Raw genomic sequence first — 26937 nt, forward strand, 5'->3', positions numbered from 1 at the left:
CAGGGACTATGTCCCCTCCTGCTCCTTATTAAATAGTCTTCAACTCTACGTAAAGCGAATCTAAACGAACTAGCAACTTACCTTCCTAGAATGGGGAATATAGACAGAGACTAAGATCTCTTCTGGTGTAATGGTGTTGTCCCCATCTGCAAAAACATCACTCAAAGGGATCTGTCGCTTTCGTCCTAAAAATAACCCCAAATCCAAAAGTTCTGTACCATTGTGCAATTAACACATCTCAACCATAATTGGCAAAAAATACCTGCATCCTTCCAGAGTAAATAACAACTGCAGAGTTTACTTAACAAATTATCAGCAGTACGCTCTATAAATACAAAAGACTGCTCCATCTTCCATAGTACCAAAACACCAGTTGCATGAAAGTGTCCAGAGATTGATCCCCATTTTGTCTCCCCCCCTTCTGATACTGCCACCATGATCCCATCCCCACTCCTGTCAATCTGTTCCAAATCTTTGCAGCTGCTGTCATCACCACCTTTTCTTCTCAAACATAAAGAATGTGGAAGAAAACTGAATCACAAATGTTAGGGGTTTGAAGGGACCTCCAGAGATCATCTAGTCCAACACCCCTGCCAGAGCAGGATCACCTAGAGTAGGTCACACAGGAACACATCAGGCAGATTTTGAACATCTCCAGAGAAGGAGACTTCACAACCTTTCTGGGCACCCTGTTTCAGGGTTCTGTCGTCCTCATGAAAAAGTTTTTTCTTATGTTCATGTGGAAGTTCCTCTGCTCAAGCTTGCACCTATTGCCCCCAGTGCTATCATTGGACATCATCCAGAACAGCCTGGCTCCATCCTGATACTCACCCTTCACATCTTTACAAACATGCATGAACGGTAGAGAACTGCTGCAAAACTAAAAATATAATTTTTGCTCTCAGATTTTTTGCTTGTTTTCTATTTGTTCTGAGATGCTGAACTCCTCTAGGAATCTACAAGGGAATAAGTGCTATTGCCGTTTCCTTTCTCTTTTTTGTAGATTATTCCAAAAGTCACTATGTTTGCCATTCTATAATAAATACTATTGAGGATGGAATTCTCAAAAGTGAAAAGGACAAAATCCTGCAAGGAACCTAAAGAGCACTCTGAACACTTAAATTTCATCTGTGCTACACTGAGTTTGCCACACAGTTAAGCCAGAACATCTTCTGGAAAATGCAGTATTTCAACACACCCAATTAATTCTATTCATTAAACAAGCCCTGTTGGCTCACAGAGTTTTGGTGGTAGGACTGCAACTGCACAAATGTCAAGTGGCTTTGTCATTCTGCAAGAACACAGAGGTATGAACTTTGTACAGCTAGGAATCCACAGTAATTCATCAATGTGGAATTTAACAAGGTGCATTTAACTGATGAAGTCAAAGTGTAATTTTGACTAGTTTTTTGTGTCCTGTGTATTTTTCACATGCTACCTAAGGGGCATTTTAAAATAAATTATTTCTTATTTCTAGACAGTGTTTATCTTGCAGTAGCCCTGACCTATCCCCCAAGATGTTCTATAACCAGATAACCTTCCGTGCCATTTATATATATTAAAATATTCCCCTCACATTCCATGAACATCACACTTCAAGACTGGCTGCTTTAGAGCAAGACTATTTTCTTCAGGTTGTTCCTACTACTTGTCATGATGACACTGTAACCTGTTTATCCTAGAATATGATTTATCATTGAAATTGCATTCCTCAAATATAACTGGTGACAGCAAAACTCTAGCAAAGAAATTTTATTTTGCTCAAGTATAATCAGAAAAATAACACTGTTAAGATCAGCCTGCCAGGATCTAGGAAGGTGCATTTTCTCTTACATTGTGATCAACGATAAGGACCAAGAACTAACCAGTGTGTCTGCAACTTCATTTCTTGGCAGCTTTTTTCCTGTGTTTCACTGACTAATGTTTGGTAAAGAAATGCATTAAAAACTGTGAGAACACCCAAAACTCCACCCCCCAGCAGTAAAATTGTGCCAGGTTAAAAGAGAGAACGATCAGTGATCCTATTCATCAATCAAGCAGGCACATCATTAGAATTGCTGAGTAAGAAGATGATGGCATGGAGGAGGGTCATGACAGTAATGCTAGGAATGGGACAGGAAACAAGCAAGCAATGTTTTGCATTTGGAAGGGATAGCAAGGAATGTTCAACTTCTTCAACATGAGGAGAAACTTTTTAGAGTGAAGGTGACAGAGCACTGGAACATGATGAGCAGAGAGGTTGTACAGTGTCCTTGTGCAGTCTCCTTCTCTGGAGTCATTTAAAACCTGCCTGGATGCATTCCTGCGTGGCCTGCCCTAGGTGATTCTGCTTTGGCAGGGGGGTTGGACTCAATGATCTCTGGAGGTCCCTTCCAACCTCTAATGTTCTGTGATTCACATCTCATCTTTACAACAATTTCATATCTAATACTAACCACATCTGATCAAGGCTTTGCAAGAACTACTAGCAATGGGCCTGCAAATAGAAAAAGCTTTTCTGATCTCATTTGGTACTTTCACTTGTCAGAACAACATTCTGACAGGTGCTTTTTTTCTCTACAGAAGAGGAAGTCATGGAAGTCACACAGGATAAGTTTTTGTGTATCTGTTCCAAGAAATCCCAGCTCAGGATCAGCCCCTGGAGGCTGTGCAGCCATTCAGCAAGACTTGGACAGACTGGAGAATTGGGCCTCAGAGAAGAACCTAATGAGGTTCAACAAGGATAAGTGCAGAGTCCTTCATCTGGGAACGAATAATAAACTGCACCAGTACAGGTTAGGAGGTTGGGATCCTGCTGTGCATTTGGAGGATCATGTCCAGCAGACCGAGGGAGGTTCTCCTCCCCCTCTACTCTGTCCTGGTGAGACCTCACCTGGAATATTGTGTCCAGTTTTGGGCTCCCCAGTTCAAGAGGGACAGGGATCTACTGGAGAGAGTCCAACCGAGAGCTACTAGAATGATTAAGGGACTAGAGCACTGCCCTGTGAGGAGAGGCTGAGAGTCCTGGGGCTGTTCAGTCTGGAGAAGAGAAGACTGAGAGAGGATTTAATAAATATTTATAAATATCTGAGGGCTAGGTGCCAAGAGGGAGGGGACAGGCCCTGCTCAGTTGCACCCTGTGATAGGATAAGGGGTAATGCACATAAACTACAGCACAGGAGGTTCCACCTCAACATGAGGAGGAACATCTTCACTGTGAGGGTGACAGAGCACTGGAACAGGCTACCCAGAGATAGTGTGGAGTTTCCTTCTCTGGAGACTTTCAAGACCCATCTGGATGTGTTCCTGTGTGATCTATGCTAGATTCTACGGTCCTGCTCTGGCAGGGGGGTTGGACTTGATGATCTTCAAATGTCCCTTCCAACCCCTAACATCCTATGATCCTTAAAAGAATGTGTGCACACTTCCTGGATAAAGAGCAAAAAGCACACAAGCCATCCAGAACGGAAAGCATGCAATTACAGACCACAGACAGCTCACAATTACCAATAATTTTATCAACCTTCCAAGGGTAAGGTGGTGCATAAGAAAAGGAGGAGGTAGAGGGATAGAATAGAGTGGTGGGAGGAAGCTGAGGAGATGGGCATGAGGAAAGGTGCAGGACTAGTGGTTCCTGTACAGAAGCAAGTACCTGTGAGGAATGAGAATCCAGAAGTTCTTCAGAGAGCCAAAGGGCAACTTTAAACCAGGGCAAAGCAACAATTACACACAAAAAAAAAAAGAAGCCAAAAAAAAGCCAATCCAGCAGAGAGATGGGGAGGTAGCATACAAGTACTCAGATTATGAGGTTTAATGAGTACTTATGAGTTCACTGTCCTCAGAAGTCTGTGTGATCTGGTTGGTCTGAATGCTTACCCTTGACATGAAAAAATTTGACATGTCCTTTAAATTGCTTCTCTGGCAGATGTGATCTTGTGTGAGAGTGGAAAAATAGTTTGTTAACAAATGTTCAACTCTTGTCATTTCCCCTCTCTCCCCACACAACAGGAGCCCGCACTTCTGGCCATACTACAGACAGGCTATCTCCTCTTACCTCTTGAGGCTACATTGAGCATACAGTTGCTGGCTGCCAATACAGGATTCAAGTCTGAAGCTGATTTTCTACTCATGATGTTTCCACCTAATGACTAGAAAAAAATATAATATCAGCTTTCTCCACCAACTGAACATTTTTATGTTAAGTGACAGTGTAACATGCAGACTATGCATAAATGAATAGATACTGAAAGCTCAAAAAAGATGTATTGATAGAAAATTCACTGATGAAAAGAACTAAAAATGCAAGTTTTACATGTGGTCAGGAGCAATTTCACATTCGTTAATTGTTATTGCAAGTAATACATAACATACAGCAACGTTCCTTATCTGTTCTCCACCCAGAGTTCTCAGTTGCTGCACAACAGCACAGAAAATCTTTCTCTTCTCTTCAGAGAGCTCTGAGATTGCATTTGTCAAGGTGTCTTTCACTAGAGCGAGGCTGCAGGCAGCTCCCAGAGTCAACCCTGTAACCGAAAGACCATGATAGTGTCACGTGTACATTTATTGCCTGGGTTCTAAACTATGTTCAGACTGTAGAGCCAGGACTGCTGATGTGGAAAACAGGCAGCTACAAGAGACTGGCCTTGGTGTACTGCAGAGATTGTGACCTTTCCTTTCAGGAGACCAAGAATAAAATTCCATGAAATCATGAAACTGATTTCATTGTTTCTACTGAAAGGGAAATCTCTTCTCTACTTCCATCTGCCCATTCCAACTGCTCCCCTTGCACCAACTTTTAACCAAGTAAATCACAAAATCACAGACTGTTAGGGGTTAGAAGGGAGATCATCAAGTCCAACCCCCCTGCTAAAGCAGGATCACCTAAAGTAGGTCACAGAGGAACACAGCAGGTGGGGTTTGAATGTCTCCAGAGAAGGATACTCTACAACCTCTCTGGGTAGCCTGTTCCAGGGCTCTGTCAACCTCACAAAGCTTTTTCTTATGTTCACATGGAGTCTCCTATGCTCCACCTTGCACCCCTTGCCCCTTGTCCTAACATCGGACATCACCCAAGAAGAGCCTCCTGACACTCACCCTTCACATCTTTAATAAACATGAGTGAGGTCATCCCTCAGACTCCTCTTCTCCAAGTTAAAGAGACCCAGGGACTGTTTAGAAGGGCTTGTAGCAACAGGACAAAGTGCAATAGCTTGAAACAGGAGCAAGGTAGATTTAGGTTGGACATCAGGAGGAAGTTCTTTACCATTAATGAGTGGTGAGATACTGGAACAGGTTGCCCAGGTATGTGGTTGAGGGCCCATCCCTAGACACATTCAAAACCAGACCCAGTGTGGCTCTGGGCAGCCTGATCTAGTTGGAGGTGTCTCTGCTCACTGCAGGGGGGCTGGACAAGATGACCTTTGAGGGCCCCGTCCAACCCAACACAGTATGTGACTGTGAATCTTTATTATGACTGACGGGGCCTGAGATAATATTGCTGGTCAGTCATGCACTGTGTCATAAAAACAAAACTGTATCATGCACTGGGATAGTGGCCACAGACACCTTGATCCGGGAAAGATCCAAACCTGAAAGGAATGAGCCTCACAGCACTTCATGCCAACAGCTCTACAGAACTGAGCAGCAGCCTCTACTGCACAGGAATCTCCTATGTCTGAATGACTTAAAGTCTACTGACCGTCATCTGTGCACTTCACCACATTCAGATCTGGGATCCTTGCAGGAGCAATAACAACTGGATGGAACACACCTCTAAATTTCATCTCAGGTCCTACCAGACAGAATAGATTTAGACAGAAGATACAATGGTAACTCCAACACAGCAGAGAGTAAGGTGGAGGATGAAAATGCAAGAAGAAAACAAATATAGCCCCACTCCTCCCACGCACACTGGAACTATGACAACAGGAGCCATTCTGTTTGCATACATACCCAGACTGGTGTTCCCAACCACAAGAGGTGCCTTGGGGTGGGCAGCTTTCAGATCCAGTAATTCATCTAAGCTTACAGGAGAAATCCATGCCATCCGCTCTCCATGGAAAAACAGAGTACGTTTTGGCTGATTTTCAGCCATTCTCTGATAGAGAAATATAGCAGAACTAAGTATTCAGACTACAGACAGGTGCAAGATGTAATAGACACTAAACTGAAAGTCAAAACCAGTTCTTAAACAACAGCAGTTCTACTTAATTCTTAAGTAGAAATGGGACTTCTTAAGAAATGGGACTGTTATCCTGGCCCTTTACACCATAGTGCATTTCTAGGCTGAGTGAAACATCTTCAATTCCAATGGGATAATAAACAAGAATGGTGATAAACTGTAGGAATAGATCTTGCAACTGCTGAAATAATTAGAGAAGTGACAAAAAATATTTAGGGAGATGTCTGTACACTTAGCTTGCTTGGAGGTCATTGGCAGCAGCATCCCTTTTCAGATTAAGCATGCATGTGGATAGCTGGCTGTTCCAGCACTGGTCACTGATCACCTGGAAATAGCTTGTGAACTAGTAATAGTACAAACACATGGTCAAGAACTCCTATTCCACAGTTGTCAACTGTTCTCCATAAGCAGGTAGCTAGTTACAGAGAATTTGGCTTTGAATCTAAAGACTGACAATAATGTAAAGCTGCTTTCACTCTTCTAGGGCATACTCTGCTGTCAGTAATTAAGGGTGTCTGGCACTTTCCATTTCTGTGCCCCTACTTCAGCTGCTTATATTTTTGTCATACTTGAATCACTCCCAAGCTGACATTTTTGGCCGAGAAGACCAGGAAGATTATTAGGCCACATAACAGGATAAGTCCATTGCTTTACCAATGCTAAAAAAAAGCGTTTGCCATTCAGTTTGCTGAGAAGCATTTGTATCTTCAGATGCTGCACTGAAAACCCAGTTTAGGCTATTTCTTTGTCTTCTCACCTAACATTTAACCCTGCAAATTTATTTTCCTAATATGATTATTTGTTCTATGTGAATATACAATAAGGTTACTGAGGAAAAAAAAAGAATATAATTTTGGATTTATATTAAAATGTTAAAAATTCTCTTTTGATGAATTATTGCTAAGCAGGACTTCAGAATGAGTTCTGAACTATGGACTACTAAGGAAAAGACACAGCTAAAGAATAAAGCAAAAATTACCACTAGTTCTGGAGGAAATATAAGCTCCTGAGTGGGATCTAATGGCTGAAATTCATCTGTTGAAAATAGTCTGGTGGAAACCTTAAAAAGAAAGAAAGAAAAGAAGCAAAGACCAAAAATTTTCTCTCAGTAATTCCCACTGATGTCAGTACAAAATTAGCAACTCTGTTACCATTTGGATTTGGCATTGCATTGCCATGCATCATTTGGAGCTGCCCAGGTGAAGGAAGTGTTTCTAATAGTTTCTCAAAGTTCACTGCCAATACAAATGTCCATGCAGAGGTGAGCAACTCAAAGGCTAAATAGAGGTTTCTCAGCTCTGGAGAACCAAACTTATTCCAACTATCTGCCACATCATCACTTCCTCATATAAATAAACACAGAGAATCATTAACTTGTAGAACTATGTCCAAATTTCTTGCAAGTAATAATAAAGTATCTTACTTTACAAACAGTACTACGTAAGCTGAAAAAGGTGAAGGATAAAAATGGCAGACTATACTGCATTTACTTTAATTACAAGAAGAAAACTCATGTATACTCCTTCTATAAGTTTTATATCTAAATAGGACAAGTAAAATATTTAAAACCCTACCTTCTCTTCTGTGTCAAACAAATCATCTTCCTGTCCCAAGCAACACTTCACATTTGCTTGCTTTCGATGACAAACAGGTTCCTAGAGTAGGAATATTTCATTAGTGAAACATTAAAGCAGACTAATTCATTACCATTCTGGACAAGTCAATGGAGTGTCTCACTGTGTTAAAGAAGTGATATTCAAAAATAACAAAATCATTGGATGTTTAAGTCCTTAAAACAAGGGAACTCATACTACATAAAAATCAGTTGACCTTGTGAGAGCTCACATAGATGGTCTATATAATTTCTTTCACCGACTGTTTGTTGTCCACTTTCTTTCACTGTAGGTTTCCGAAATGCTACATTACATGATAAATTACAAAGAATACCAGTCCCTATTCTGCTTTTATGCCAGTACCAACCCATAGTAAAACACATGGAGTTACTTCGGATTACTCTTCAAAATCTAGGCTAGACACCAAGTCCATTTGAGCTAATCAATTTTGGTAATGCATTAGGCCACTACACAGCTTAGCCTTTAACTGAGGAAAGAGATGTCTTAATGAAATTCTTGATGGTCTTTATACATACACTAAAGGGCACAACCCAGCATTCCTATCATCACTACTTACCTCACAGAAGGTTTTACAGGCATCTAGGATTGGCCTATATCCAGTACAGCGACACAAGTTCCCTGCAAAAAAAGGGAACCAGTAAGAAAAAGCTTTGCTCTAAAGCATGTGGCTTCACTTCAAATGTCACAGCTTTATAGAAGGTTTGTGTTTTTGAAGCTTAAGAAGTGTTAGCTTTCCAAAGACAAAAAACAGCAGTGATACAAGACTTAGGGTCCTGCAGCTACTGAGGAAAAAGGCTATTGTTTCAAGTGGAGTATGACATAACGCGAGAGTTGCACTAAAGGGAATACTATCTACAGCCTAGCATGCAGAAAAACAGGAGATTGCACAACATTGTTCAACTGCTCAAAACGTTTTTCTCTTCCCTTTCAACTTATTTCTGATAATGAAGGTTAGCATTGCACCTCCATTAAGTTCACCTCATCCTAACAGAAACTGCCTTTGGCTTCACTGCAACTGCACCACAGATGACAAAAGGGTATTTTACCTGCACTAAATGTTCACACCTCACTTCAGCGAGGATGGTCTGCATCTCTCTACTTTTTTATTCCTATCACAAAGGGGCTGCATCTCTCTACAGTTTTATTCCTACCACAAAGGAACTTTCTTGTGAGGCTTACAACAATCTTAGCTCCCAATCCAATGGTATCTCAAAGATGTTCAGATGCAGCCACTTCTCCAGTAAGACATTTTGGACATCTATGGATGTTTTAGCACCTGTTCGTGAAACAATCTACAGCTCCATACTTCATTTTCCAGGAAAAAAAGAATGACAGCGAATACAAGGTCTGTATCCAGCAGTAGCTCTGCTGGGAAGCACCATTTGCATGGAGTACATACACACAGGTATGTATGTGTACTCACACAGATGTACACTTACATACCCAAAGCCTCTGAAGAAAATGGTTCAGGGACAAATGAAAAAATTAGAAAGTATTTACCAGACAGAGCTGCAATCATCTGCTCTGAAGTTGGTTCTGGGTGGTTTCTTAGCAAAGTGTATATGGACATCACCATTCCAGGGGTGCAGAAACCACACTGCGAGCCATGGCACTTGGCAAGCCTTTCCTGCAATGACACACCACAAGTAGCACTCCTTCCAGTGTACGTTACCATTCTAGTGAACGCTCTCTTAAATGGGAGACAGCATACTAACTGTTGTTTTTGTAGTAAATCAGACTTTTAAAGTAAAACAATCAAAGCAGTCTCAAGCAAGAGTAATTATTTGGGGTGTGATGCCCAAGCACACCTTACTAAGGAAGGTAATTAACCTTCAGTGGACCTCTGTGGGTTTTTTGCTTTCATACTTAAAGTATCAGCTAAAGGGTCACAGTCCAAGATGTGTCATTAGCCCAAACAGAGCATGAGCCTGATTCGCTCCAACAATTCTTACATACCAACTATTTAATCATCCTGTAAGTATTAAAGATCCATCATCAGATGGATCAGCCTTGATCAACCAATCATGAGAAATTTGTCCTGCTTTCTGTTACCATTTAGTAGGGAGAATAATCACTGTATGAAATTCCCCATGAAATTTCCCTCGAAAGCACTGCCACTCAAGCCAACCCATAGAAAGGAAGAAATTAGTAATTCTTTTACACAGTGATACTGTCCTCTCACCTGAACTGGATGAACCCTGTTTTTTGTATTTCCAACACCTTCCACTGTGGTCACTGCTGCACCATACAAGGAGCAAATGGGAAGCAAACATGCATTTGCTGAATAATGTCTATGGAACATAGAGGAGAATAAAGAGCATGAATATTATTTTATTATAATAAAGACTTACAACTAATTTGTAGTCAATCAAGATAGAGTTTATAGTTGCAAAGCAGCCATTATCATCATTTGAAATGAGAGGAGAATAAGCTGCATCGAAGGGTTGCCTTACTAGCTGTTTCTTGTGCTCACTATAAAACCCATATCTCTGAGGACAGTTTTGTAGAATTAACTTAACACTTCTAATCACCCTCTTGTCTCTTCTGCCCACAAGCAACCTGTCAAGTGTGTTTCAGAGAAGGAAGATGGAGAGGGGAGGGTCAGTGCAGTCATTTGAAGGAAGTAAAGAACTGCTGCACATTTGTAATCAAATTTCTGAAGGAAATTCTGATGTAAAATAAGTATCATTCCAAGTAGGAACAGCATACCAACAAGAAAATTCTTCAAAGCTTTTCGTCATTAGCAACAAAATGTTTTGGTTCACTACAGCTGAAATGTTCCTTTTCAAGTGTCATTCTGACTATTTCTATTTCAAAGTAACTTTAAGCATTTTCATTTGTACTGCATTCTAATACAATGCAATTGTCAAAGGAAAAACTGCAGTATTTGTACTTTTCTCCGCCTAACCAAACATTCAACTGACAATGACACATAACCACTTAACAATTTGACTGGAGCTTTCCCAATTTAATAGTAATTATTCCAATTTTTAGCTTAATGAAACTCTGGTTTTCAGTTTCGATGTCCTTCTTTTTGAGGGTGGAGTGTAGGGAAGAAGTTCAGTATTAAAGGGCTGGTAAGATCAAAATTCTACCTGTCTTATGTTCCCATCAGTCATAGGAGAGAGCTGCAGGTAAGAGACACATTCCAGTGGACAATATAAAGGGTGTTAAAAAAGTATACCTCCTAAGAAGAAAACCCCTCACAGGAACTGTCAGCATGTAGGAGCCAATTAAGCACTTAAGCATAGCATTTCAGGACATTTGTTCAGCTGAATGAACAGCATTTTTTACAACATTCTTTCTTGGATTAAAGTGACCCTTCCTTTGGATCCTTTTATTATTAAGTAGATTTTACAACTTTGTTTTTAAGGTTTCATATCTGACAATGGTATCTACAGTCACAAAATTCAGTGTGGTTAAGGATACCGTATCTTCTTCAAAGCTGGCTCGTAAGTTGATATCATCACTGTGCAGGCACCACAGCCACCTGCTCCACAGCCATACTTAGTTCCTGTAAGACGGACTGAAAATGCCATCATTAGGGAAAAAGTGTAATTATCAGGTTTCATTTTGGTTTTCATTTTGCTCAAAAGCTTCAGGGCACCTTTCCTCCTGAACTGCTAAATAACACAATATTCGTTTCGTACGGTAATGTATCCATCAGGCTCTACTTTGGATTAAAATTTTCAGGGAAAATCAGAGTGAAGCTAAGGAATTATATTAGGAAGAAATTCTTTACAGAGAGGGTGGTAAGACAGGTGGAACAGCTTGTCCAGGGAGGTCATGGATGCCCCCTCCCTGTAGATATTCAAGGCGAGTCTGATTGTTGTTTCATCTTAAAGGCAGTCACAACTTCTTTAACCTGTTAAATTACCTTTTAATTATCACTTATGAGAATTTTGCTCAAATAAAGCTTCCAAGAGGAAGTGAACAAACAAGAAAAGGATACGTCTCTTTCGCAGGTAAGACAACAGCATTTGCTCAGGATCAGCATTTTTCTCTACTATCTGCAGTAACAAATAGGGGGGGGGGGAGGGAAGAAAAAGAGTTTAGCTGAGTAACAAAGGCTTCTCAAAATTCAGGGCACAGACTACATTCCGCACAGCCAGAAGTGAATCTTTCTCTGGTTCTTGCTCACAGAACTGGAGTAATTGCAAAAAACCACAGGGGATTTCAGGCTCTCTCTGGAAATTCCTTCTCAGATAGATAGGTACATTTGCAGCAAAGGAGTGCCAGGGTGCTTTGCAACTACTAAAAACAACTCCTCCTTAGTGAAAGGCAGCACAGCATTAAGAATTAATGATCTACAGATCTTATGAGTCTCCCTGGCACTTTAACCTACTGGGATTAATACCAGAGGAAGTCTGTATGGATATCAGCAGAAACTAGTTTTCTTCTAGCATTTTTTATATAGCTTTCCACTTGCTATAATAGACTAACACCATTTGCTGCAATAGACCAACAACGGAGAGCAAGAGAAATGCTTCCAGTCTTGACTGACTACAGTATTTTTTATTCTGCTGTTTAGAATCAGCTGATTTAGATCCAGTTGCACTAAGTCAATGAGTTTAATTTCTTCTCACAAAATGTGCTTGACATTAGTAGGCCGTTATCTGGCACAAGTGTCTCGATGACTTTGTTGTGCTTCTCAGAATCTGACACCATGAAAGATGAGAAGCTGGGCATGTACAACCGAAAAACTGGTTTGCTCACTGGCCCAATTTGACGGCCAGCTTCAAGTCCATTTCACTTTGACACATTTTTGCCCTGCAGGGTGCAGGGTGAGCTGAAACGCAATGCTGTAATCACTGCTGTCCTGCTTGGTGGCTTCTCCGCTTCTCACAGCACTTGCTGTACACAGGACAGTATCAGCTAACTAAAGCAATACTTGGAGGCTGATTCGCTTTTCACTCAGCACGGAGGAGATTTCAAGGAATGTTTCTGGAGGCTCGTATGAGGATTTCGTTATACTTCTATCAGCAACAAATCTGAGGAAGCCAAATCTATGCCCGTACCCTTTGAGGGTAACCCGCCTTTCTCCACACTCCTTCCAGACAACACTTACCTTCCTCCCATTCACACAGAAAACCAGCTCGTCAGCCCCCGCTGCCCCTCGCAGAGACATCGTACACTAGAGCCGGGGCCAGCAGCGCCAGCAGATCCTTGGCCGGCCCGGGCGGGCTGGAGGGTGGCGGGCGGAGCTCGCCGCGCCTGCTGCGCTCCCGGACGTTACGAGTCAGCGGCGGCGAAGGGCTGGGGCTCAGCCACAAGAGCTGTATTAGAGCATTTTAAGGACATTTCAAACAGCAGGGGGTTTGCTCAGAATTCTCAGGAACGTACGTGCTCCTTCAGAGAAAATGACAACGCTGCAACATGAGCTGCTGTTACCTTCTGACTGTGAAACCTCCACAGGCAGCCGTGATCATGAGCCCAGTAGGAATTCTGCAGATTGGCAGTCACATGAAAGAATAGGCAGTGACTTCCAGATATTTCTAATACACAAATATATAGTTGTTACATACAAACATATAAGCATTTGTAAGAGCTGATTATGCCAGCAAGAGTTTATGGAATCATAAATATTTGCCCCTTCCCGTTTAAATATTTTTTCCTACAGATTTTCAAACAATACTTTTATTAGCATAAGCTAAAATACTATGTATACTGAACACATATGATAAAAAACTTCGAAGCTACAAAAAGAAGTTCAAATTACCTTATCTTCAGTAAAATAATCTTAATCCTTGTGACTGACAGATTTTTATCTCAAATATCATGAGCTGTTTTTTTTCTTTTTTCCTGGCAAAATCCTCTAATATATCAAATGTTCTGGTAAAGGATACACATTCAGTGAAGACTCAACAGACAGTGTAACATTATTTCTGTAGTACATAAACGAAGCAAGCATTTTTGAGAACAGTTACAAGAACTGCATCCTAGAAAATAACAAAGTACATTTTCATAGATTCATAGAATGGTTTGGGTTGGAAGGGACTTTAAAGATCATCCAGTTCCAATCCCCCCCCTGCCATGGGCAGGGACACTTTCCACTACACCAGGTTGCTCAAGGTCTCATCCAACCTGGCCTTGAACACCTCCAGGCAGGGGGCATCTACCACCTCCCTGGGCAACCTGATCTAGTGTCTCACTGTAAAGAATTTCTCCCCATATTTTCAGTCTAAATCTCCCCTCTTCCAGCTTCGTTCCCTCTCATGCCATCACTACAAGCCCTTTTACAAAGTCCCTTCCCAGCTTTCTTGTAGGTCCCCTTCAGGTATTGGATGTACCTGTATAAACATCAATTTGAGCAACAAATCCAGCAGAGATGAAGAAAACAAGGGAAGTTTGCTTTCAGTAGCTGTAAGGCAGCAGCAACAGTAACATGACTTTGGAGCTATTTAAAAGTAACTTCCATGCATCTTCAGGCAATTTTCTTTTATCCTTTGTTACTTTGAAAGATATTTTGCTAAAAGGAATTGAAGACACTAAGGAATAAAGCTGTAGGTCTTAGACTTTTATGGAAAACCACAGCAGCCTAGCTTGTAACACCTGAGGTTGTATGGACCTATCATGGAGGCACTCACCAAAAAGCAACCAGAATTACTCAGCACCCCAACCAAACCTGAAACACTTCAGAGAATATTCTGTCTCGCAGAGAATCTGCACGCTTACTCATAAAGGGGAAACCTCTCACTCAAAAGTACCCAAAATACGCACTCACCCAAGGTGAGGTAAGGACTCCCTCAATCCATGGAAGTATCCTTAGATGGTGTCCCTTTCTAAGAGGAGAGGATCCAACTGCGAGGCCATTTGCTGTGTGGGGACCAACTCAAAATGTCTCCGTAGCTAGATGCCATTGATACCTGTGGTCAGTGCTAATTAGCTGGAGGGCCAAGTCCACAGAACCACACAAAAACAGGATGAGAGATTCTGGGCCCTGAGGTGTGGGTTCCTATCTGCAAAGCACCAAGCTGACCTATATTAGCTCCTCAGCAAGCCCTTTGACAGGTGTCTGCCAGGCATTTGTGTTTTGCCAGGGCAGTTGTACCTGCACAGGAATAACAGGACCACCACTGAAAAAAATAACAGAGACCATTGCCAACAGCACTATTTTTCCTGAGAAGATGGAGCATGTGCTTCTGTTGCTAGCTTTTAATCCACAGGCAAGAGAGAAAAAGCACTATTTCAAAAAACCTAAGCTGTGTTTTGCTGATGCAGTGCCAACACAGGGAACACAAGTTGTAACAGATACTTCTTTCCAGATTTCTAACAGCACAGCTGGTGATGTTGATAAACACTAAAAGCTAGCAAGCACATTTCAATGAAAAAATAATGACAAATTTGGTTACAAAAACATGCAAAATAAAGTGTATGAAAATATTATCTGTGTAATCTTTTAAAACAACATTGAGTCAGGATAGAATCTATCATCCCAAGCATTTCTGCACCTCTTAGTAATGATCTTGCTAACGTAGTGACATATACAGCATGTTTTAGAAAGAAAAAGTCTGTTTGCTGAAATTTCTTAGATAATAACTTGAACAGCTCTGCTTGTCAATACAGATCACAGTGCCTGGGTATTAAGCTATGTTTCGTATAGGAAGAATTTTCATACTGATGCAATACTTTTTTTTTCCCCTCTAAGGTTCTTTATGAAAACACTTGGCTGCCCTTATTGCTGTACATTTACAATCTTTGCATGGCCTCTGGAACTGGTGACCACAGCTAAGCAAGCTCTCTGTTCAGAACATAAAGGTCCCTTATGCAAACTACCTTGCTATGTGGCCTACCTAATTCCAAATTCATACATGGAATGTTCTACAGGCATACTCCTCAAGGAAAGCTCCATTGTGGCTAGAAACCCGTTGTGCTATTACATACATATTTGTAAAGAATGCTTTTGTGCCTCTTACTGTTCACAGCTCTAGTTCAAGACTTACACGTAGAGTAGATACACTTGAAAGCTATACCTAGGAGTACATTTTTATGTGTATGCCTCGTTTTTCTGCCAAAATGCAGCTGAAATTCTGGCAACTCACACTTCAGCCAGTTTTCAACCTCACTGTGCACTTAACTAACATTTCCTCAATTATTCGTGGGGTGTTACCAGAGGTAATGTCGAGCCTTACTAAAAATGATGCCAACAGTGTCTACCACTCTCCTCTCACCCACCAAGCTAGTTATCTCATTGTAGAAGACCATCAGGTTCATAAAGCATGATTTCCCTTTTGTAAATCAATGCAAACTACTCCAAATCACCTTGCTTGTCTTTAACTTTTGGAAACAGTTTCCAGCACTATTTTCTCCGTCAGCTTCCCAGGTTATAGTGGAAGCTACCACAAAAATACCAGACCAAACTGTGTTTATTACTTTAAGAATCATTATAATGTAAGAGAATGTTACACCTCTTCAAAAGGTGTGCCGTATCAGAACAAAGAGCTAGCTCATCAAAGAACTGGTCTCTGAAAGTTTCCATAATGAATGCCCTTTGAAAAAGAAGGTACCCTTTTGAAAAAAAACTACCCCTCCAGCCTTCAACTATTTGCAATTCAGGGATGTCTTGTGCCAGAAATGGTACTCTGGTAATTCCTCAGAGGTTTTTCTTCCATTAGTTTGTGTGATCTACTTCTAAGCCCATTTAAACTAGTAACACCTACTCCTGTAATAAGGAATTCCTCAGCATAACTGCATACGGTGTGAAGAACCACCTTCTTAATTAAGTAGCTCATGAGTTAATGTTAATGAGTTAATGTAGCTCATTAAAAAGGAGCTATGGCTATCTTGGTTGCAAAATGAACCTGAAACTTAACTGATATAATCTCTAAAACTTGTGTGGGCTGTGAGCTGCAGCTGGCAGCATCTATGAAACCTGACAGTGACAGAAAACTCTGTCAGCTGACAGTGCATTATGGAATACAACAATGATTCAAGAAAATCCAGAATGGAAGATGGTACAAAAACCTGAGAGCTGAATGGCATGATATGGTTCAACCAGTCATCACACTAGCACTCTGTCATTTGGAGACTCAAGGTGATGTTTTCTCTGGATCAAATTCAGCATTGAATTTCTATTGCAGTGGTGTTTTCTTTCGGGCTGCCTTCTGGCACATACTCTGAATGCTAGACTTACAGAATCATAGAATGGTGTAAGTTGGAAGGGACCTTAGAGATCATGTACTCCAACCTCCCTGCCTCTCAACTAGACTTGGTTGCTCAAGGCCTCATCCAACCTGGCCTTGAACACCTCCAGGGAGGGGGCATCCACAACCTCCTTGGGCAACCTATTCCAGAGTCTCACCTCCCTTGTACTGCAGAACTTCTTCCTAAGATCCAGTCTAAATCTACTCTCCTCAGCTTAAAACCATCTCCCCTTGTCCTATTGCTAGCCACCTTCAAGAAAAGTCCTTCTCCAGCCTTCAGGTAGGCTCCCTTCAGGTATTGGTAGGCAGCTATAACGTCCTCTGAGAGTCTCTCCTTCAACATTTGACTTCATTCTAATTTTATTATGATTCTGTTAAATCCAAAAGTCAACTATCAAAAAACCCCCAACCCAACATACTGTCTCCATCTATTTTGGTAGAGGTAGTAAAATTCAGGATGTTTGTGCGTGTTCCAACCACCACTAAGAAATGGTTCTACTCACAGTAAATATAAGCAATTCACATTAAAATTCCCAAAGGTGGTTTATTTTTAATTCTCATTAAAACATCTACTTTTCTCACAAATTAAGAAGTGCTCCAAACCCTTTGAACACATTACAGAAGACTAAACAAAAACGCAAACACAAGAGTAGAGCCAAACCTGTACTTGCCTTCCTCAATATAGTATTCTGGGTCCCTTATATAACAGCTTCTTTCCAGGAAGTTCCACTTTGGAAGACTTTTACTAATCAAAGAACAATAAGCACTCTATACTGCTAAACATATATATATATGTATATAAAATTGTTAAAATTATACCCATTTTAGAAGTATGGTTTGTAAAGACAGTTCTCCTGTCATCTTCAAATAAGTTTTGATTTACTTTTAAAACGTATTTTCTTTTTTACCCTATTGACTGGAGAGTCCAGAAACTGTGCATCTGTAAACGGATCCCCACGTCTTAATTTGCTGTAAACAAAAGATATAAAAGACAAACTGTATGAATGCCATCAAGCACCTTTGTGACTATCATTATGTAATTATAATAACAATTCCAAATAGCAAATCTTTTCAATGAAAGCATGAAGAAATTAAATTTAGGGAAAATAAATATGTCTGAAAGAGCAAGGCATCAAGAGCTACCGTTTTCCAAAATAATGCTGAAAATAGTGGGCTTAAATTTAACTGAATCCATTCAGGACAGCGTATTTGGAAAGAAAATATAAATACGAAACAGGAACCCATAACCTTGAGTGCCAGCCACATTTTTTTCCCTGTTATTAGTTACCATCTTTCTCCTGAAATAAGAAAACCTATCATTGTAGGGTAAAAGAGGAGAAGGTGTCAATATTGCACCATTTTAGCCCCCAAGTCAATTAATAAAAGAAAAATTTAACTCCAATCCCTGGGTTTTGGGGTTTTTTCGGGGGGCTGTTTTTCTTTTTTCTTACAAGCTATATAGCACTGATATTTCTGAAAAAAGCCAGTGCTGAAGTGAAAAGACACTTCATACATTATTTTTAACTCTTATTTGTCCTCAGCCTTACTGCTTCAATTTTTTGCTTATTTACAGAAGTAAACAAAATTATTTTGAAGATGTATGAGAACAGTGATAATTTTTTCCAGTTTGTGGATTTATTTTCTTCTCACAGAGCTGGCCAGAAGTGGAAAACATACCCCTTTGACATCTTTGCCATAAAGTTGCTATAATCCTTTCACTCTCAACACTAATATGGAGAAATATTGATGCTGTCTTTACCTCACAAATATGCACAAATACGCACAAATATGCATGTTGTAATACATACAATGTGGCACAGTAAGTTAGCATTATACTTTTAAAAACTCCAGCCAACCCACCAAAACAACTTTTGTGTCAAAAAATTCTCAGAATATTTTCAGAAGGAATCAAAAGTCCATTGGGATTTAGATCTATTCACATTACTGCAAATGTATTCATTTTCTTAATGGAACTTTGGCTTTAAAATTCTCCTTTAAATTGTAACAGTTATTACATAATTTCTGTCTACTTTTTAACCATCTCTGAAATCCTATGCCACTACATTTGCTAAGAACACTGAAAGGTAAATAGCCAATTATCAAATTAATCTATTCTGAATTCAAATGATTTCTTACATACAATACAGCTAATTAGAGCAAAATGAAGGAATTCTGTTATCTTTGTGCATAAATTACCTCACCACTTGATTACATTATGGTGTAAGTCTATATTTAGCATTTCAAATTACCCACCTCTAAAGGGGTCTTACTGTGGCACTTGGGAATCCTGCTGCACTAACAGGAAATGTTTTATATCAACACTGAAGTATCTATGCAAAAGAGTTATGGAAGACACTGTCCACCTACTTATATAGGGGTTAAGTACTATAAAAAACAAAACAAAGACCTAATTTATGTATACCTACCATTGTAGACTGGGTTCTTTGTAGCAAATAGTGGCTCTTCCTCGTCTAGATGGTGCTGCTGAGTTTTCTTCTGAAGTTTTGAGGGATTTGGGTAAGGAAACGTGAGACTGTATACTAGCATTTGTCAGATCTTGCAAAGCCTTTCTCCCTGTAAATACAGTCGTTGATACACTCTATTTTAAATGTTTTCTGCATCACGAAGTAAACTTTCAATTGGTAATTATTTTTAATTAGTATTTCTTAATTCATAGAATCCCAAGCATTCAAATTAAGCCAAGGCAGCATTTACTTCATAGTTTGGGGTTCAAATTCAATTTGAGCTCAGAAATAGTCTATGTGTCAGGACATTCTTAGAGACAACTTAGTAAACAGGAACTCGTTGAGAATAAGTATGTTTACAAAATAGATCCCTCAAGCTACAAAACTTCCAAGACAGATTTTAACACATATTTCAATTCAAACATATTTGACACTCCCTGGAAGAACACTGTCCCATTTTTCAGTGGAAAATCACCCAAAAAGAGCAAAACTGATACTGCTTCTGATCCTCCTTGATGAAGAGACTTCCAAAGCATCTTCAAGGGCCACAAGCGATTCCACTCAGTATTAGAGAAAATGGAGGAGAGGGACAACTGGGTTTATTGGACTGCACAGAACTGATGGCTTGGCAAGTTGAACCCACAGAGTATGAAGCTTTAGTATATACAAGTGCACAGTGTACTCTGAGGCCATCAAACCACAAGGAGTGGAACCCATCTATATTTCTGGTGTGATAGGGCGATCCCAACAGCTGAATGTGTTGGAAGCACAGCACTGGAATGCAAGTCACAGTTTGCTTTCACTTAGAGGGGTGGAAGGACTCACTGCAATAGACTGTCCCAGGGGTGGAAACACAGCCCCACCATTTGGACTGATCATGGACTGATCCAGACTTTACTGGAACAGGGTGGAGCTCCAGGGCATCTGGAGTGAGAAGCTGGTTGTGTACTGCAAGGCAATGTCATTTTGAGTGAGAATGAACAGTGATTGAGTTTGCGGTTTGATGTTAATTGCTGCTAGGCATGATGCAGATGGTATAGAATAAGGGGTGAAGAATGTCATGAGTTGAGTTCACTCTGCTGATGAGTATTCTGTACTATGCTGCCATCATGCCAGCTTCAAAATCGAAGTGCTGGCTGGAGCAAAGTATCATGGGGTTTAAAGTTCAGATTGCAACATGAGAGGTTTCCTGTTCCAGCTGCTGCTTCCAGTTTCCAGGTTTAGGGTGTGAGTCTTCTCTGCCGGGCTGGCTGCAGGTTGGGGGTGAGGGGATCATTTTATCACTGGCTTCTGATTCTGTTTCTGCTTTTGCTAAGGTAGTTGTACATCTTATCTCATTAAATTCCTTATCTCCACCCAGAGGATTTCTTGTGTTACTTTCCCTCCCATCTGTGTGTGTGTGGGGGGTGCCCATGGGAATGGGCTGTGTTAACCCAGGACAGTGGTTATTTTAACTCCTTTACAATAATTTCACTCTGTGGTAGAAGTACCTAAACCTGTCTTCCAAATTACACTCAAATTGGATTATTTTCCTAATGTAGTATATCTTACTTAAAAGACAGGTTGTCATGAAAGCTTGCTCATGATTCTAGAAAAAAACCTGCTCAAAGTCCTTTTTTTCAGATCTCCACTGAATTGCAGTGTTTCTAAAGAAACTTGAATGAAATCATTAAGTCCATCTATATTCTCCATTTATGAAAGGAGCACTGTAGTTCACTTTTATTTCCCTTGAATTTTATTTCTCAGTTCAAGCTGGTTTATCTTTTCTATCCCAAACTGTCTAAATACCCTCAAATTCTTTGCAAAATGAATACATGCTCTAACTATAATTGCTCCTCAAGAATGCAGACTACTTATGTCTGCCCAAGTAAATATCATTTTGGAGCATACTGACAAATAAAAAGGGTATTAGTTACCACTATTAGAAAAGATATCGTGACTGATATGTAACAGAGAATATGAGTAATTTTATATGTAATATAGAATATGAATAATTTTAGCCATTTTCACTCCTGTTTTATCTACTACAAGCAAGCTACAAGAGTAGGACAGTATTAAGAGAAGACAGCTTACTACTATTTACAGGCACTAATTCAAAATGCTTCCTTTTTTTTCCCCCCAATCTATAAACTTACCAGCATCTTGCGCTTTATTATTATTCTCCCCACAAACTTCAGAGTCTGCAAGTATAGAGAAATTCACGGAAGCAATGTGTTTATCACGAGCTGGGAGCTCCACATTGGAAGGACCTTCCTGGAAAAGGCTATCTACATTTAAAGGCATATTCTTACAATATTTAGATTTTGACTTTCGAACCACAGGTTTTAATTTGCTCATAAAGTAATCTATCTCATGAGGGACTTCTTGGCCATCCAAAATATTCTGCTCCCCCTGATCAATATGCCTGAAAGAATGTTTTTCTGCTTTGGTCTCAGTAATATCAGAACTAAACCTCTGGTTTTGCTTCACTAGATTAGGAGAATTACTGCTGCGAGGCATTTTATGTGCCAGTGATGAGGAATCTACTTTCTTGAACATATTGACAATATCTTTAGCTTGTGGTGAATTCGTAGCTGCACCATTCTCCGTAACTAAAGATACTTCCATTTGCTGAGTTCCAGTTATATTGCCATGAACACCATCCACATTTTTACAAAGTGAGAACTGTGTAAGGTTTTCTTTGTGTATTATATATGCTTTCCTGCTAGCTTTTGCCACTGTACGCTTTAATCTGCTTGGTGAGAAATGGATGCTCTTTTGGTTTACTTTAGAAGTTCTACTTTTCTGAGTGCTGTCACTTTCAGTTTCTCCACTTTGTCTGTAACTACTTTTTTTGTAGTATTTCCCAATATTCATCTTGTCTTGTTTTCTTTTGGTGTCACATTGGTGCATCTCTGTTTGAGACTTTTTGGAAATATATTCTCCTTGCCATCTATTTTCCTCTCTACAGTATCTTGCTGTGCTCATTTTAGAAGGGCTTTTTTCCTTGTTTATTTCCAGCCTGCTATGTTCCTCATGTGTCTGCAAAAAGTCCCCCTGTAAATGCAATACATTGGAAGTATTATCTTGGAATGGTAAATTTTCAGCACAATAAACTTCTCTTGGGCTCTTGTTATTAGATGAGTCTGAGTCTGATATTTGTATTTTGCTTTGTATGTCTTCAGATGTTTCTGAGAACGTTTCTCCATTTTTTTCCTGTTTTCTTAGATTCATCACATTAACCTGGTCTGTCCTAGTATCTTTAGATCTGCTTGGAGAATTTTCTGCCAGATAATACTTGCTGGCATTTGGCAAACTCTGTTTCTCTACAGAATCTCCTGTAGGTAGCTGTTCTGTTTGACTTTTGAATAGTTGAGTTTGTGAGTCAGTAGCTTTTGGGACTTCACTATTGTCAGTCCTAGAGTGTCTTTCTTCTGCATACAAATTTGAACCAACTTCCATCTTGCTTTTCATTTTCTCCTTATCCTTCTTAGAATATTTTGCTTTTCTGAAATTTGCTAGTATGTTATCAGAATTGGCATTGCTACTTCTATTTTGGTATAATTTGTCTTTGTCTTTTGCTGTAACTGTCAATAGTTCACCTGCCTCACTGACAGTCATCTCCATATCAGCATCATAAAGGGTTTCTTCAGGTTTCATCTTGGCAGTACAAAGCAGCTTTTTAAAATCTGTCTTACTTTCATTGCTAAATTTAAGAGGTGAAGGAATTGGATTTGAGCTATATTTTTTATCAAAATCCACTATATCAGGTTGAGGTTTTGACTTAGGAAGTACCGCGTGTTTGTTTCTTTCAGCCACATGCCCAAAGAATGGCAATGAACAATCATTATGTTGTTCTGTAAGCTCCTCAGGCTGTCTTAGCAGCTGTGCATTTTCCGCACAAGTGAGGAAAGCACTATTGCAGGTTAGTTCTGTGCATAACTGGTTTTCTGCAAAGAGAAAAAAAATCAGCAGGTTGGGGACAGAAAGAATAGAGCATAGTTATCAGAATAAGACTACTGGAGGCTGTATCAGAAGCATGAAAAATAACAAACTGTATATTTTATTTTATTTTTTTCAAACTGAATGCACATATTCTGTGGTTGGTCTTTAAAAATTTAGTTATCTACAAGTAATTTCATGTTTTACCAAAGCTGGACTTTAGAAACTGGGTATAAATACAAATGTGGTTTTCCATAGCTACTTCAGTTATTATTTGGTTATCCTACCAAAATTTTATTTTGGTCACATTAATTTTGTTGTATTTCAGCTGCATTATTTCAATGAACATATAAGTGATTGCTAGGACATCTGCACTTATGGGTGACTATTCTATTTTTCATTACTTTAGCAATGTTACTATACCTTTGTCAAGAAATACATGAGTAAACACTAATTCTTAGATAGCTCTCAAAAATAAATCATATGTACAGAAATACATGATACCTTTTAAAGATATATTTTCATCAAAGGCTGTTTCCAATGGGTCTGTTTCAATTAACTTTTGATTATTTGTACCAGAAGGCAAAGATAATGCAAACTTGACCTGATCTGAATGCATTTCCTTTGTCAAAACAGTGGTATAGTTACAAGAATTTGTTATTTCGCACAGAGAAAGGCTGTCTTGCTGTTTTGCACCAACCATTGCAATTAAAGGAAGCTTCACTGGCAATTCTACTGATCTGAAAAGAGGAAATTTTAATTAAATACTTTTAAAGCAATTGAATGTTATGGCATAAAATGTTACAAAGATTCCCTTAATAATGCATAAATGCAGAACATAATAATGCAAGTATGAAATCTAGTTCTATCTTAAGATTTTTAAAAATAATGCTTATAATAATAATAATATAATTTGTATGAAATATGATAGGAAATCTTGCTTTGTGCTGGTGAAATCCCATGAAAAAAGATCCAAGTTACTCAAAACATAAATCTTGTGTAGTATGCATAAATTCCAAGTTGCAAATACGTAATTTCTGAATTTGACAGGAAATTGTTTCTCATTATCTCAAAAGCACCCCTAGGTGCTTTGCTTACAACAAAGATTAGTTGTAAAAAGTCCATGGACACTTACCACCTTCTGCATTTAATATAACCACCTACCTAGCAGACTGATGTGTATTCATGAACTGGTCATCAGCAGGGTTACTTGGACTAGCTGGCAGAGGAAGAGAACTCTGGAGATTCTTTCAAAAGAATAGCAGTGGTGAAGTAGAAACAGTTTAAATATTCTCTTATGTTTGAAGTATCAGAAATATCCACAAGAACAACTAAACAAAACACTATAGAATGGGAAAACTCAGAAGTACTGATGAAAGGTGTGTGTCAAACACACGCAGTGATTTGAAAGGAAAATACTTGGTAGCAACACTTCTCAAAATCTGTAACTGACTTGCATGCCAAAGCAGTGTATAGACTTTTTTAAATGTAGCTGTAACCAAAATGCAGGATGCATACACAGAAGCACAGAACAACACCAACCGTTAGAACATTTTATAATCAACTGTAACTTTGCCATGGCACAAGGACTAACAGGGACCATGTTTTCTGGGAACGTTTCCACACACATGGCACTAAGCAAGCTCACTGATTGGTGAAAAACACCACAGACTACGTGACTTCATCAGGGCTAACTCATGTTTAACTTTTTGATACTTTGTAAGCAAGATTAAATGCTAAACTTTTAGTGTGAGCAACAGCAAAATGTAATCGATTTCAGTAGACTAGGGTTTCTCCCAAGTTTTAAAGGAATTGGGGCAAATAGCTTAAAATGCATATATGATTTCAATATACACTCATTTGGATGCTCTGAAAATATCCTGGGAGATATGTTCAATATGGTAATGGCTCAAAAAAAAAAAATCTTACCTCAGAAAGACTGCTTATTTCTATTGCAGTTATGAGGTGGTTGTTCAAAAATGCTTCTATTTCTTTAAGGGTTTTATTCTGCATGTAAAATAAAAATTTTAAAGGTGTCTTTTAAATGGCTTTTTGCTGAAGATATAAACATGAATCTACATGGTTAGGGTTTTTTTAACACTCAGTTGAGCACAAACTGATTTTTAATACCATCTCAATACCTATATAATATAAAGGTGAGGTTGACACTAAAATAGGTATGGATAGACACATACACTGGTGGACAAAATATTATGTACACACCAAAAATCCTATGAAAGAAAAATCAAAGTCAATACTATGCTGTCAGATGATAAAACTTCACAAACCTGAGATATTCAAACCACAATTTTAAGAAGCAATATTAAGTTTCAAAAAAAAAAAAAAGCTTGATTTAGCTGACCTAAGTTTAAATATTATTTGCAACATACCAAACAATTTAGCTTTTGACGAAGCAAGATATTATGAAGCCGCAGCTTTTCTACTTCCATATAAAGCAAAATCTTCTCATTCTTTAGCTTCCGAGAAGTTTCTTTCTCCACACTCAAAGCCAGAGCTAATGCTTTATTATTTTGTTTTAAAGATACTTTAAACATAGATGAGTTATCTGAAGGAGACAAAATCATATTATTTCTACCAGTTTCAGCTCCAGGCCCTCTCTGCATAAACTGTCACTATCTAAGAACATGTTTTTCTGTATGGTTTTGTAGAACAGGTGCAAAGCCTAGCATTTTCCAATATAAAACTGTTTTTGTTGGTTGTCGTTCTGATAGCTACTCTGTCAGCTTCAAGTTTATTTCATGCACAGATTCTGCTCTAGTCTGGATTTTCTAAAATAAAGTCATCCTAAGAAAGCATTAAAAAATTACTAGTTTCATGGCAAAAAAAGGTTTCCAAATTTCTAAAACCCTCAAATAGCTGTTTTACAAATTTCAAAGCTAATTTTAAGCATAAATATGAGTTTTGACAGCAGAAAGATAATAGCTTTAAATTAGAAACATATCTTCCACTGTCCTCATGAAAACCTGCCTACTCATATCCATTACAGAATGTTCTTCGTTTGTTCCAATGACACTCTATGTCACTAGGGTGGATTTTTTTTTGGCCTCACATTCATAGTATACAGTCAACTCAAACTTAAGATAAGAGACAAGTCTGACGATATTCTTTTAAAAGAGTACAAAAAAGGAATAACGATAGCTTGAAATCTGCTCCAACTATCTCTTCACTATCTTATATTTGGATCTATAATCCAAAATTGCAAGTCCTTATTTCTTTGCTTTGGGAAACAGCCAACACAGTGGACTCTTGTTCATCCAAGCATTATGCTTTGAAATGATGCGAAATACTGTTCATCTTGGTGAATTATATGCATTACTGCATCTTCCAAAATATATTAGCATTATTCATCTGTACTGTTGATTTTTCCACTGAAAATTAGTATCTTTCATAGAATCATCGCATGATTTGGGCTGGAAGGGACCTTAAAGATCACCTAGTTTCAAGTCCCCTGCCATGGGCAGGGACACCTCCCAATAGACCAGGTTGCTCAAGGCCTCATCAAATCTGGCCTTGAACACTTCCATGCTTGGGAGCCTCCACAACATCTCTGGGCAACTTGTTCCAGTGCCTTAGCACCCTCATGGAGAAGAATT

General features: G+C 39.2%; 1 protein-coding gene across 1 annotated transcript in view; it reads right to left on the reverse strand.

Moving 5' to 3' along the window:
* Positions 1–12922, reverse strand: part of AOX1 (aldehyde oxidase 1) — a 42607-nt gene extending 29685 nt beyond the window's left edge. The window contains exons 1-13 of the mRNA XM_054380744.1: positions 12863–12922; positions 11747–11804; positions 11224–11320; positions 9977–10085; positions 9295–9421; positions 8351–8412; positions 7735–7815; positions 7140–7220; positions 5932–6076; positions 5678–5770; positions 4351–4502; positions 4034–4127; positions 82–185 (exon numbers count right to left, since the gene is read on the reverse strand). Of these exons, the coding sequence (XP_054236719.1) occupies positions 82–185; positions 4034–4127; positions 4351–4502; positions 5678–5770; positions 5932–6076; positions 7140–7220; positions 7735–7815; positions 8351–8412; positions 9295–9421; positions 9977–10085; positions 11224–11320; positions 11747–11804; positions 12863–12922 (1263 nt within the window). The remainder of the gene's footprint in view (positions 1–81; positions 186–4033; positions 4128–4350; positions 4503–5677; positions 5771–5931; positions 6077–7139; positions 7221–7734; positions 7816–8350; positions 8413–9294; positions 9422–9976; positions 10086–11223; positions 11321–11746; positions 11805–12862) is intronic.
* Between the last annotated feature and the right edge of the window lie 14015 nt (positions 12923–26937).

Source organism: Indicator indicator, chromosome 5 (genome assembly GCF_027791375.1).
Source record: "Indicator indicator isolate 239-I01 chromosome 5, UM_Iind_1.1, whole genome shotgun sequence".
NCBI lineage: Eukaryota > Metazoa > Chordata > Aves > Piciformes > Indicatoridae > Indicator > Indicator indicator.